Source organism: Stegastes partitus, unplaced genomic scaffold (genome assembly GCF_000690725.1).
Source record: "Stegastes partitus isolate 25-593 unplaced genomic scaffold, Stegastes_partitus-1.0.2 Scaffold528, whole genome shotgun sequence".
Taxonomy (NCBI): domain Eukaryota; kingdom Metazoa; phylum Chordata; class Actinopteri; family Pomacentridae; genus Stegastes; species Stegastes partitus.
The window spans coordinates 20,896-34,744 of NW_007578259.1; the positions used below are offsets into that span (position 1 = coordinate 20,896).

Genomic DNA, 13,849 nt, shown 5'->3' on the forward strand with positions numbered 1-13,849 from the left:
ATAACGACATTAAATTGGAAGAAACTCAACAGAAATGTATCTGTTCTGTTACATCTCACATTTTTTCTCTTTTTTTCTGTTTCTCACCCAAATCAACGACTGATACCGATCAATTCTGATCAGCTCATTTCATTTTTGTCTGTCTTTTGACTGGATCTTTGACACGTTCTGGTGATCGAAACTGTCCGCAAAACCAGGTCGACTCTCACTCAGCGCAAAAAGTCCCAGAGAGACAAGTGCAGCAGGACACGAGCTCACCTGAGCGCATTCCTGAGAGGGCAGCCGCAGCGGGAAGCGACGGCGCTGGAAAAATCCTCATCAGGAGGAATTTAGTGCTTCAGATGATTTGATGTGGATATGATGAGTTCCAGAGGCGATCAGCTCGGTGCTTCTGGCCAATATGGATCCCCTCACTACTGAGGAATACACATGGCTGCTCAGAAAACCCATTTAAGTCAGACTGAAAATATATTTTAAAGGACAAACGAATGACTTGTAAATCCTCAGAACTCTCAATCTGTGAATGTAAATTAATAAAAGTCCGTCATGCATGTTGGCGACGACTCTGTTCTACTTTGTCTGATTTTTGAATCCCGCTGAGCTATAAGTCTATTGATTACTGAAGTACTGTCAAATATGTCCAAGTTCTATTACGCAGCGCTGCGACCAGATCACACGCTGAGTCAGAGGATTTTCTAAATGATCATCTCTGTTCTGACGCAGGCTTCGGGCGTCTTTTCGTCAGTACAAACACTTAATGATACATAATTTGTATTTTGGGTACCTGGTGAGTAAACAGAGCCGACAGTGAGAAGCCACGGCTCCAAAATTTGCTCTGTATTGCTGTCAGACTTCAGTGCTTTTGCATTTCGATGCGGAAAGATATTCTGATTGACAAAATAATGTTCGAGGGAACGACAGCTTCATCGGGGCCATTTTATAAAGAGCTCGTTTGTTTTTCACAAACTTAAATTCTCTCTCTGTGTATTCCTCTCTGCCTCTCTCTCTCCTTTCATGCTGTTGCTAGGGAAGCAGGGCGTATACGCTGCCTGGCCGCGGATGAAGGGCACCAGAAAAAACGGGAATTGTGCGTAAATACGACGCACTAATCGAGCATGTTTGTAACACACGGGGTCTTAACCCTCTCCTGCACCTATTTCAGGGCGCAAACCCGGGAATTAAGGGGTGCAAAGTGCCATATTTCGGTGCTTTTTGTCCATTACCTTATATGGCAGGGCAGAGATATATCGTGCCTGTATTTAATAGGCTGGCCGCTGCCGCTCTGCTCGCAGGCTTCACTTTAACCCTTGTGCTGCTGAATTATTCTTGGAGCACGAAAAGCATCGGGTTTCGCACGTTTAATTCTTTTTAGACCCCACAAGTGCGTTACAAACAAACGAATTGCACCGTTTTGGTGGCAATCGTGTGCACAGATCACAGTTTACGCACAGAAACCAGTATTTTACGCACGGAGGCGCGTTTTGGCTCATGTTTCTAATTGAGCTCCTATAAATCAGTTGGCTTCGTGTGGATGACATTTACAGCACAGAATACATGCTCACTGGTGATGTGGTTTGTGCTGCTGGATTTAAATTGTCCTGATGTACATGGACGTGTTACAGCTAATATTTCAGCCGGTTATGGTGATGGATTTAGGGGGAGACACGCTGAGCGCTCTTGGCAGCGAACGAGTTCCATTAGAAAGTTGCCACAGGTAGGCTGAAGGCTGCACAGCAACCCTCTGCTGTGTGTCAAATTAACGGCGGTTGAGCCCAGAGGACATGGCACTGGTTTGACTGTGAGAGAGTGTGTGACCTATATTTGCAGAGCGCTGTTAGCAGATCGAAGTGGAAACCTCCCGTCTGCACATCCACAGCTGTGCTGCTTTGGAGGAATCGGAAATAAAAAGGGAAGTTTTTTCATCAGCGTCAGCTTCAGTTAGAGTGATGACAGAGTCTTTGGTGACACTGTGCTGCTACTTTCGAACCTCAGAGACCCTCTTTGTTAATGCAGGTCACCTGGTACAACTGTTTTTAGCTGCTGTGGGCACAGCAGAGGGAAAAACTATGAAGTAGTGCAGCATTAAAAATTCTGCAACAGACTTCCTTATTGACATATTCAGCTGTGTTCATTTTAGTACAACTATAGCATGTATGTAAATGCATTTGGTGTCATTCACACTTGCGCATGATAAAAGTCACTCAAAGTTGTTTTTTCCCCAATAGCAGGAGGCTCCATCAGCTGTTGGAGGGAGTCCTCAGCCTTTATTACCGAACAAGACAGTAGATCTGCATAAGTGGATTTTACGCACAGGACCTTTGACAGGAACGTAGTGACAAATTTGAATTTCCAGATATCCCTCCCGCAGTCCAGTTCGCTCTGGATAAAACCCCAACCTTTCTGCAAGGTCTCCACCTCCCCCTCCCCTCCTGACGTCATGCACCGAGCTGAAGCTATTGCACGAAAAGAGCTGCTCGCCGCCGCACCACTGTGAATATCTCTGCGCTCTCTGCCAGGACTGTGGAGTGTGCAAAGACGAGAGAGAGAGGGAGCGAGAGGAGAGGTGGAGGGAATACGGTTGGATTTGGATACAACTGGAAAACTACCAAGCGCGCACAGCACGCACCGAGCGGAAGGCAAATCGACGGTGCGTAGCCAACATTTCACCTACTCCCCGTCCCCCTGCGATCGGATTCAGCCGAGAATGGAGCTCCCTGCCGCCGGAGAGCACGTCTTTGCGGTGGAGGGCATCGAAAAGAAGCGCATTCGGAAGGTAACAGAGAGGAGGCACATTTGGCACAAAAGCGGGCGCTGAAATATTTGCGCGTTATTATGAGCTTCATCAAAAAATGTTCTCCTTCTCCACCATCACAGGGCAAGATAGAGTACCTGGTCAAGTGGCGAGGCTGGTCTCCCAAGTAAGTCCCAATGCAAGCTTTTCTAAAATACCCCCAACAGCCTGTCAGTGCAGCGATACGTGCAGCATTATGCAACAAATCAAGTGTTGTTACTTTAAAAAAATGCAATCCATCAAGGGCGTGCGCGCTCAGACTGTGGTTGCTTGTGCGAGTGTGTGTGTGTGTGTGTGTGTGTGTGAGCTGGAGAGCGCGGTCGGTATGTGTTTCAGTGTATCCGCGGATGCCTTCACTAATTTATGCGAGGGAAGGGGGTAGGCACAGCCATGTAATCCCGTTTTAATTATTTCTGCTCTGCCAGCGAATTTACGAGACAGTGGTGCTAAAATGGCCGACTGTATGTTGGTGCTGGAGCAGCGTTTTGGAGGCACATACAGACACTTTTTGTTTGACATTTCCCCCCTCTGCAGTTGGATGTCCGCACAGTTGGTGCAGCTGGAGCGGGAATGTGGCTGAAATGGTTGCTGTTTGCAGTCTTGCAAAATTCAGTTAGAAATCCTCCAGAATCTGTTATTTAGGCATCAGCCTGGAGGTGTGCCTCACCTGTCCGTGCTGCTGAGGGGGGATGTGTGTGAGGCTGAGGCCTGTGACTCAGTTTGGAGAAGAGAGGGAAAAAGGAAGTTTGCACGTGATTCCTCTCTGACAGTTGTTTTTGTCTGTGCAGATACAACACATGGGAGCCAGAGGAAAACATCCTTGACCCGCGTCTCCTGGTCGCGTTTCAACACAGGTGAGAGAGACGTGGACTTCGGACGAGGCCGCGCAGCCTCCAGTTCAGCCGTGACCATATATGGGCATGGGGGGAGGAGCGCGCCAGTAACTCTATCACTGACCCCCCTCCTCCCCCCCCTCCCCCTCGGGACTGTGTCCTGCGGGAGAGGCCGCTGATACGGTGGAGAGAGTTCCTAAATCATGGAGAGATGGATGGATGGATTTATTTTGCAGGTTTGCTTCAGGAACCAAATGCATCATGCACAAAGAGAGCTGACTTTTGTTTTTTTTTTTAACACCAGAAAGTGCATGAGGTCAAAAACTGAAAAGCCGTCTCTTCTCCATGTGGATCAACTTGCAATTATTTTGCAGGTTAATTTGCAGTGCAAGCATGAGGCAGGATTATAGGCGGTAATTTAGGAGATGAGCTGCACAGAGGCTCGCTGATGTGCAGTTTGTTGTGGTTTTAATGCGAGGAGCTGAAGCTGCCTGGAGGGATTCTCGCCACCATCAACCTGCTAACAGGCTGAGCTGTAATCTGCTGTTGCAGGCTGAAGAGAAGAACCATTCGGTGACACCAGTTGGACACATCACATGCAATTACCTCTATTTTGCTATTTAATGTTGTGGAAACCACATCCCAACTCGGATGCTTAAATTGACTGCCTGTTTTCAGTTGAGGGTCAAGATGGAGGCCTGTGAAGCAATTAGAAATGCATGAATGTCAGTCTCAGAGGTTGAGATGTTAATTTAAGTGCTACTGTCATTTTGGCTCTATGGCGCGTGCACAACTGCGTCTTGACTGGGTTGTTGGACCCATGAGGCCTGTGAGATAAACCGTGCAGGGCCAGCAGGCCGCTCATGAGGCTGGGTAAAGACATGATGGCTGAGGAAAGGAATTCGCTTTTCTGAAAAGGCTAATTGACACGCAGTGCTCTTCAACGTTTCCAGTGTACCGCTCTCATATTCCCCCGCAGCCTGCCTGCCTGCCTGCCCTGCTGCTGGCTGTGAGTGTGTGTGTGTGTGTGTGTGTGTGGCTCTGTGCTGATGGTCATGGAGTGCTGCCTCTGCACTGTGTGTGTGGATTCCTCTCTGCTCCCAGTGGATGGGGGAGGGGATTCGACAAGGGAGTCTGTAATTGCCAAATCTTCTGTGAATAGGGGTCACCCCGTTAGATTTGAAAATCGTGCACATTACAGTCGACTGTTTATCGCTGCGCCTCTTGATAGTTTCAACATCTGTAGCAGGAGGCGGGGTCCAGGCATGCCCGGCCTTCACCCACCGCTGCTTATTTATGAACCAATGATGAGTCAAGGTTTATCTCAGGGAGCAATATTTCACCAGAGCTCAGTATCGTCAGTACAACTACAACAACACGGTTCATTCTCCTCCCTCACTCAGAGGTGTTTGTTATTAGTGCTCATCACCATGCAGTTCTGAGGTGTAGGCGCCACGATGCACAAGGCCAAGCAGTGTGTAGGTTTTCACCATCACTGCGCACTCCACTATGTAGTATTTATCCCAGTCCACTCATGACCCTAATTAGAGATTGACTGTAAGAAGAGGAAGGGTGTGCTGCAGGAGGGAGGATGTTTGAAAGACAAGGAGAGACTCTCCCTGCTGTAGCCTTAATTGAATTTCTCCAGGATAATGAGAATATGGAATGGGCCGATTACCATGGAGAGCTATGCAAATAAGGACCATAATGCTTTGCAGCAGGTCACATGTGGGCATTCATTAGTGTTCCGAATCAAAATCCCACTTTTGACCTTGAATAGGTAGAAGAAAATGAACGACCACTCCAAATGTCACACCTGTAATTGTCCGTGATATAATGAGATTTTTTAATGTGCTGTTGTACGCAGCAGGTAAAAGAGAATTAATGTACTGAAATGTAATCGTCTTGTTTTCACAGAGAGAGGCAGGAGCAGCTGATGGGATATCGTAAACGAGGGCCGAAACCAAAGCATCTTTTGCTGCAGGTAATTGTCTGTGAATCGTCAGCAGTGATAGTTTCTGCTGAACCGTCCTGCTGTTTCCAAACCTTCATTCTGTGTGAGGCCTGAACAGCGGGAGGTTCTGCTGTCAGGTGTGTTGGAGCTGCTGCCATTGTGGTCATGGTTATTTATAGATTTCTTTGAGAGCGATGGGGCACAGAGAGGACAGGCCTCTACAGCTGGATCTCTCTCCACACTCATCCTGAAACCGTGTTTGTTGCCTGAGGTTACATAAGCGTTGCTTGAGTGCACTGCATCTTCATTACTTCTGTATGCTAAACAGCTTCATGTGCTGAACACAGAGGTTCTGCTAATGTTGGGTGTGTTCCCTCTGCACCACGTGAATCTGTACCAGGAGAATATTTTCTTTCACTTCCCTATTTGTAAATGTTTCCGCAAGACCAAAATAAATGGGTGAAAGCAGCTCTGCCCTGCTTTGACTATCTCAGCTCAGGCATTTACAGGAGCCAAATGTGATTATATATTTTGAGAGACTCTGAGCTGATTGCTATGCAGTGTCACTCCTTAAGAGGCATACCACTGCCAGAGTCACACGTGGCCAGCGATCAGGGATAAAGCGTGACATGTCTGGTGGCACTCCGCTGACCCGAGGTCATAGCCGAAGCGTCTTGAGCGTTCCGCTGCAGTGCCCCTCTGACGGCGGCGGCGGGGTCAGCCTGTACAGGAGGAGGGGGAGGGGACGAGGCGGTGGGAGGGAGCTTATAGACCGAGTCCTGATTGGATAGTTTATTTAGATTTCTGATAGGCTTAAGCATTCTGCAGTCTTCAACTATCAGTGATGCAGCAGCAAATGTGAGTCAGTTCTCTGACTGGAAAAAAACAGTTGAACAAATGTCCCCGGTGCTGCTGGAGGAGCTTCATCAAGTCTGAGCTCATCACCCCGGTGACGCCACAGCGGTGTCATCAGGGGGGTTCTCAGCATCTATAACGACAAATCAGGGGTGTGGAGTTTATCTCCTTTGTGCAACACTAAATCAAGACACTCTTCGTTTTCTCCAGAGTTCTTCATTTTGTCGCCGTGTTCTAGAGCCCACTTTAAGCTTCGACGACATGCTAACCTTGTGTCTCCTCTTTAAGGTTCCCTCATTTGCCCGACGATCCAGCATTCCTGCGGGTTTTGACGAAACATCTCCGGATGCAGAAAGCAGCCCCAAGTCTGATCCCATCCAGGTCCAGCGCTCCCAGCCCCAACAGTACCAGCTGAACAGCAAGAAGCACCACCAGTACCAGCCCAGCAGCCAGGAGGTCCCTGCTGACCAGCTCGCCAACAGCAAGAAGAAGTTCATCTACCAGCTAAACAGCAAGAAGCACCACCACTACGAGCCTGACCCAAACATGTACGACGCACAGGCTTCCCGGCTCAAAGAGGTGGTCAAAGTTCAGGAAGCTGTCAGTAAACCAGCAAATCCTGGCTGGAACTTACCTCTGGCCCTGCAGCAGAAATGGGTCCGGGACAAAGACACAGGCTGCCTGAGCAAAGTCAAAGAGCTGGCAGTGGAAGTGAGGAAACCGGCTGTGAAGGAGGCAGAGAGCGAACACGCCCTCAAACCTAATCCTAAAGACGCAACCCTGCCAAGTGCTATTAGCAGCAAAATGAAGATAATCAAGAATAAAAACAAGAACGGGCGCATTGTTATTGTCATGAGCAAATACATGGACAGTAACAAGGTTCACGGAGCAAAGGGTAAACACGGGGAGTCATCAAGAGAGGACAAACCCCAGAACACCAAACCATTGGAGAACAATCCAGCGCACAGAACCAAAATGGCGGAGCACCCAGAGAACGGCATCCCCAAAGAGATCTGCAGCGGCAGTTCCCTCGCTGCCGCAGAGCATCCCACAAAGTGTTCCCCGAAGGACAGACAATTCTCCAAACCTTCCCCAAGCACTGCCGAGGAATACAACACCGAAGTGGCTCGCGGTCAGGCGGACTTACCGGATGATTTGCCCCTACAGCTGACCGCCAGCTCTCCCCCAACGTCCTGGACCATTGACACCAACATCCTGACCCCGACAGCCGTCGACCAGATCAGGATTCCTTCTTTCCCCGGCGACCGAAAGAGAAAACTCTCAGATCCTGTGGAGGACCGGAGTGTCGCCAAAATCTACCTGGCTTCGAGGAGCTTCAGCGTGCCGAGCACTGCGGTGACGCCGCCTCAGGACAAACCCATGGACCTCCACTGTAGCGGGTCTCGCCACAGCAGTATATGTACATATGAGGCTCTGGGCAGCCAGGAGGAGCCGATGGACCTGAGCTGCCCAAAATCAAAGAAGCAGGTTGAAGCAGAAACTCAGCTGGAGCCTGAGCCTGAGCCTGAACGTGAACTTGAGCGTGAACCTGAACCTGAACCTGAACCTGAGCCTGAGCCTGAGCCTGAGCCTGAGCCTGAGCCTGAGCTAGCTGTCAAAGACACACCTCCTGTGACGGAGGACACACAAACATCCACAGAGAAACCTGCAGCTGTTAAAAAAGTCTCTCCGTTTATGGGAAATATCATCATCACTGACATCACAACAAACAGTCTCACCGTCACATTCAAGGAATACGTTTCTTTCTAAGAAACTGCTTATAAAATGGGACCGAGTGGACGATCCTGTTAATATGTGCATATGTAAAAAAAACAAAACAAAAAAAACAACAAAACATCAGAATTTTGTATATATGGAAATTTATAATTTATCATTCAAATTCAATATGTTTCTTATAATGTTTTATACTGTAACTCCTCTGTGATGTTGTAGCCAAGAAAGTGCCCTCGAGGATTTGAGTGAATGCATTCAGGTGGAAGTTTTCCACTAAAAAAAAGAAATCAGTTATTTGTCATATGGAGCTTAATGCTGTTGTTTCATACCTGTACCAAACGTATAACCTGAGATGTATGAAGGTTTATACATATTTTGTATTAATAATATCACTTATTTTGGTCCTGATAGAAGGTAGAGAGGAATTTGTCGAGTATATGGTGATCAAAGATCCAATTGAAAGCACTTAATTACATTTTCATACGTTTGCTTGTGTCATTACTAGTGGAGAAACAGCGAGTCTTATTTCACTGATTCTTTTAATATATATATATATCTATATATGGACAGGTACCCTCAGACTGGATTGGCATATTTAGTTATGTGTTTTGTTTGTGGCTTGTTTAAGATAAATGATTAGCCATGGCATGCAAATTTAGAAAGCAGGTGCGTCTGAACACCGTGTAAACAACCGCGGGACGCTCGACCGTGTCAGCAACCTCAAAGCAACGTCTGAGGCTCTTGTTTTGTCACGTTGTCGTCTCATCGATGAGATATTGCACATTTTGGGGATAAAATACGACACGTACACTCTCAAAGGCCAGTTACCATTAGGAAAATGGTGTCATTTATCACTGAACATCCCCCGTTAAGATGATGTATTGACTTCTACCATAATTAGGTTGTGATTTATTACCATGCTGTTGACCTCACATACTGCTGGAGTTACTTTAAAGTACCTGCTACCGTCTCGTTAGGAGACACAGATTTACAATATTCATCTCATTTCGCTGTTGAAGCTCATTCTATACGATGTGAAGAACACACATGAGCACTATTTGTTTTAGAAGAAAGCTGCCAGGGTCATTGATGAGTATGTCATAGAGATTAAATGTGAGTTGTGAGGCTTACTTTGTATACTGTTACATGCAATCCAATGGGTGCGAGATGTTTCGATTATGCTGCTGAGAATTCAAATATCAAAGCTGTTGGATGTAACCTACATTTGAGTCTAAATGGCCTTCTACGCACATTTAATGCAAAACCAGTGAGAATGCTAAAATGCTATAGTAATAACAAATGAAGAGTGCATATTTATTGACGTCTAAGATGTTGTTCGATACCAGTTACAAGATGTTTGCTGCATCCAAAGCTGCAAGTGATTCCATTGAACAGTTTCACCTTAAATGAGTCTGTTTGCTTCTCTAAAAAAAAGAGTTTTCTTCCTTTTGCTTTGTTTTGCTCACTCTTCCTTGCACTCGGTTCAAAATGATTGTTATAAAGTATGTTATACCAGGAGCTGGCTGACGTGTTGTTGTTGGCACAGCTCATTGGATGGTATGTTTCACAATAAAGAAAGAGATTTGACCTCTGTGACTTGTTGAACTGATGTTTGCTCACTGGGGGAATATGTTTACAACTTTTCTAGATTTTATGGGCTGACTTTTGGTAGTTTTCTTCAGCGTTTCGGTGAAAGATTCACATGTGATCACTGTCTCCCTCTGAAGCCTCGTTGCTCGTGCAGGGAAAGAACGGAACATTAAACACGAGAAACACTAACTTGGTTGTGAACCATGAATAGCAAAACAGATCACGTTGCATAATCACAAACGGTCCTGCACAAAGGGCCCTCTGTATTGCGTAACTGCACTGGTCACTTGTATTATTAAAACCTTAGCCATGCATTATTTTTCTATTGCAGCTTGACCCCGAGCAGGAATGTAAACACACAACATGAGTGGAGGAGGGCAGCGGAGGCGATTGTGTAATTCGTAGGTTCTATGGAGAAGAAAAGGCTTCATGGAGGGTCACTTTGTGGCTTATTAAAGTGTGCAAGTCCTGCACAATGCAGCAGGGAAGGGTGTGAATAATACGACATTTAAACACAATGTGTCGGCGAGGAGGCTTCTTGGCGTTTCCACAACGTTGGCTGAGCTGCTCCAAATGACTGTGTTTAGTTCAGAAGGCCTGTGTCACAATGACACAGCAATTCTCCCTACATTATCATCACACAGTAAAATCTAAAAAGACGAGTCCAGAGTTGCATAAAGCTGCATATTTGTGCACGGCTCAACTTTTATGAATGAACTTTATAAACACTGACCTTTCCCGCCACCGCCGGAGGTTGTGGGCCTCTTCCAGTCTTTGTGTAGATGATTTAAGGCCTGCAGCCTGGACTCTGATCTGAAAGCACGGGCAGATACAGGTTTTCTGTTATGCTGTGAGCTCAGAGGGATTGAAAGATTAACTGTTGCATGTTCTAGAGGATGGAAAGGCCGTGAAATGGGTGTGAGATTTTCCAACTGAGGCCAAAGATCTGACAAACCTCAGCTGTCTGGAAAAGCACTATGAGTTAATGAAGGACTGATGTGGTATTTCTGTCACTTAAATAATGAAATAATGAATGTCCTCTTCCTGCACAGCTCAGTTAAAGAAGGATTCTTCTGTTTTCAAGCAAATGCATCCTGCAGAGTTCGTTTCTTTTGCATTTTTTTTGGTTTGGAGGCGCATGAAATCAAGGCTGAACACAAAGAAAATTATTCTTAATCATTAAGAACAGCAGGCGGGACAGTGAAGGCACCACGGACAGCACCTTCACAGGATCTGTTATCTGCGTGGATCTCGTGTGTCAGCAGCTCGGCCACAGTTTCACAAGAACTCCAGTTCAGTTCGACCACTGTGGAAATGTTTCACTCACTTTTCTGTCCTTCTCTGGGACTTTGTGTTGGAAATGTTTGCTCACGTCGCGCTGAAACTGGAGAATTTTTGAAATCCAAAAGCTGACAGCGGCTCTTGAATTTATAATTTACGCACAAGGAACGTATTTTGGCAACGTGAGCTGCAAAACTACGACCAATCGATGAATCCCAACATGAAGCTTCTAAAACTGGCAGCCAGAGGAGCGCCGTCACGTGGAGCCTTATCTGAGAGGATATCAGCTGATGTATGAATTTCATATGAACACACAGCTCGCACGTCTCCTTATCTCTCCGTCTCCGCGGGCCTTCCGCGGCTGTGAACCAGCTATGAGTCAGTCATGCATTAGCAGCTATAGGAAACTGAAACATGTTGAGGGGTGGAACATATTTATAGACCAAGTGTGATGTTTCACATTCCCCCTTTATCATCGAGCCCCGCAGCAGCAGCAGCAGCCTGCACACGGTCGGCTTCATCTCCTGCAGGATCCTTTCTCTCATTTAGAGCTCCGTGTGTGACCCGCTGCAGGCCGGTGGCGCCTCAGAACTCACAGAATTATTCAGAGATAAAATCGGAAGATATCACCTTCACTCCAGACTTTAGAATTAGTTCTGGGGTTTCTTTCAAAATACACAAAAGTAGAAATAGCCTGGAGGACGTCTGCCTCAGAATCCTGATCAACACAAATAGCTGTGAGCTGCAGAGCGAGGAGCTGCTGCGGTGGGCCGCGCTCAGGATGCTGCTGTCTAATTCTAAACATGCGCTCTCATATGGCAGCGCTGCAGGTCGGAGCCACGAGGCTTCACACCTCCTGCCTGTGGTTTCACTGTGAGCCACCTTGAGCAGAAAATGTCGCCGGTAAGTAGGACAGTGAACAGCGAGCTGAGCGCAGCAGTTGCCCAGAAACCAGAGAGCCAATAATGTTTCTCACAGAGCCAGCTCTGTTTATTCATGTTCTCCTGTCGCCATTGCGGCTCCTGCAGACTCACTTCTCATCGACTCGCAGCCAAATATGGAGAAGCAGCAGCAGCAGCAGCAGCAGCAGCAGCAGCCTGCCTCCGCTCAGCGCGCACCAGTCCGCTCTGTGTCTGCACTCAAACCGTGCGGGCTAAAGCCATTCTAGTACCGACAGGAAATGTCGGTCTACAGCTATGACTATCAAAATGGTGGTTCATATTTCGACGGCAGCCACAACGCATCTTTTGTCCGCGGCGCGCCCGCCTTTGTCTGCTCCACTGCGGGGAAAATTTAAACAGACAGAAAGCTGCAAATACATCAACCGATCATTGGTCGTCTTTAACGTGATCGGGAAAAAAGCCGCACGATTCGCTGCTGCGCCTCTCCACAGAGCTCAGACCGCCCCTCATGGGCTCAGGCTGCCTTTAAATTTAATATATGTGCAATTTGATCCCACGTCTAATTAACCTCACAGGTGATTACAGTTAATTAAAATGCACGCGGGGTGCGTGTAGCTGCGCAAATGTCTCCAAGTGGTGCGTTCTGGGTTTATTCAACAGAATGGAGCCACAGAGCGATCAGAAAAACGAGGAAAATCTCATTTGTATGCAATATTTTTCTGCAGATCTAAATAATTTCGTGGTAAATTCGTGTCAAATAACTCCGACCATCCCTGAAACAAAGTCACATTTTAGCTGTGAAAGCTGCAGCGACTTTTAAAATCACCACAAAATCCACAAACACCGCCGGTCAGAAGACATTATTTAACCACAAACAGTGAGACTGAACATCAACTGGAAGGTTTTTCTGGTGGATAGCCGAGGAGGGGATTCCAGAGTCGTTTCATTTCTCCAGTGAATTAACCGGTGCAGGCCCGTACAGCCTGGGGTTTCTTCTTTCTTTTAACAAATAGACAAACTAAAAAAAAAAAAAAGAGGAAGAAAACATGGAAGCAGAAATGTGAAGCGGCAGTAACGCATTTCCAGAGTTGTGTCCGGGCTTTGTTGAATTTTTAAATTAATGAATGAATTGTCATATCTCAGGGAGGATGTGCGGATGGCCTGGACGTTTAAGACGGAGAACATCAGGACCACTGATGCTGTTCTTGGCGAAATGGAAAATGTGGACCGAATGTTTTGTCTTTTTGTTTTTAACTTATTAATTCAAACGAATAGTTGAGGAATGCAGAAAATGACACGTGAGGCCCAGAAAACGACATGCAATCGAAAGTAGTGAGCTCCTGTTTGTTCCATGTTTGTGAGATTTCAGTTTGATCAATGTTCACATGTCAGAAAAGTCATAAACTCTCTTCAGTGTATTTCAGAAAATCCGCAATACCGGCACAATAATAATAATAATAATAATAATAATGATAATGATAATGATAATGATAATGATAATAATAATAATATAGGCTACATACCACAATAATTATCTTACTCAAGTAAATTTACATTATAAATAATACTGTAGGATCTTCACCTTAATATTTTATTTACACATAGAAATGTTTATTTTATATAATACTATAGGGGTTAATCACAATATTAGGGTAAATCTACATCATAAAGTATACTGTAGGCTTTGATAATAATATTTAGACTTAAATTTACAGACACAGTCTAGTTTCATTCTCTACTGGAGAGCAGTTTGCCTCAAGGGCTATTACGATTTCTTTATGTGCTACATAAAAACTAATGACTTGACTTGACTAATATTAATATATTTCCTTTTTATGTCAGTTGTCTTCTTGTATAAACTTTATCTTAATTGTTGGTATGTTGCCTTTTTGGCATCCTGCTTTTAAAC

At 46.0% G+C, this 13,849-nt stretch overlaps 1 protein-coding gene across 1 annotated transcript; it reads left to right on the plus strand.

Moving 5' to 3' along the window:
- Positions 1–2,499: 2,499 nt before the first annotated feature.
- cbx4 (chromobox homolog 4 (Pc class homolog, Drosophila)) lies at positions 2,500–9,763 on the plus strand. The gene is made up of 5 exons (XM_008287894.1): positions 2,500–2,773; positions 2,875–2,918; positions 3,580–3,645; positions 5,542–5,608; positions 6,722–9,763. Exons 1-5 carry the CDS (start codon positions 2,705–2,707, stop codon positions 8,201–8,203), a joined length of 1,728 nt encoding a protein of 575 aa, XP_008286116.1. The 5' UTR covers positions 2,500–2,704; the 3' UTR covers positions 8,204–9,763.
- The last annotated feature ends 4,086 nt before the right edge of the window (positions 9,764–13,849 follow it).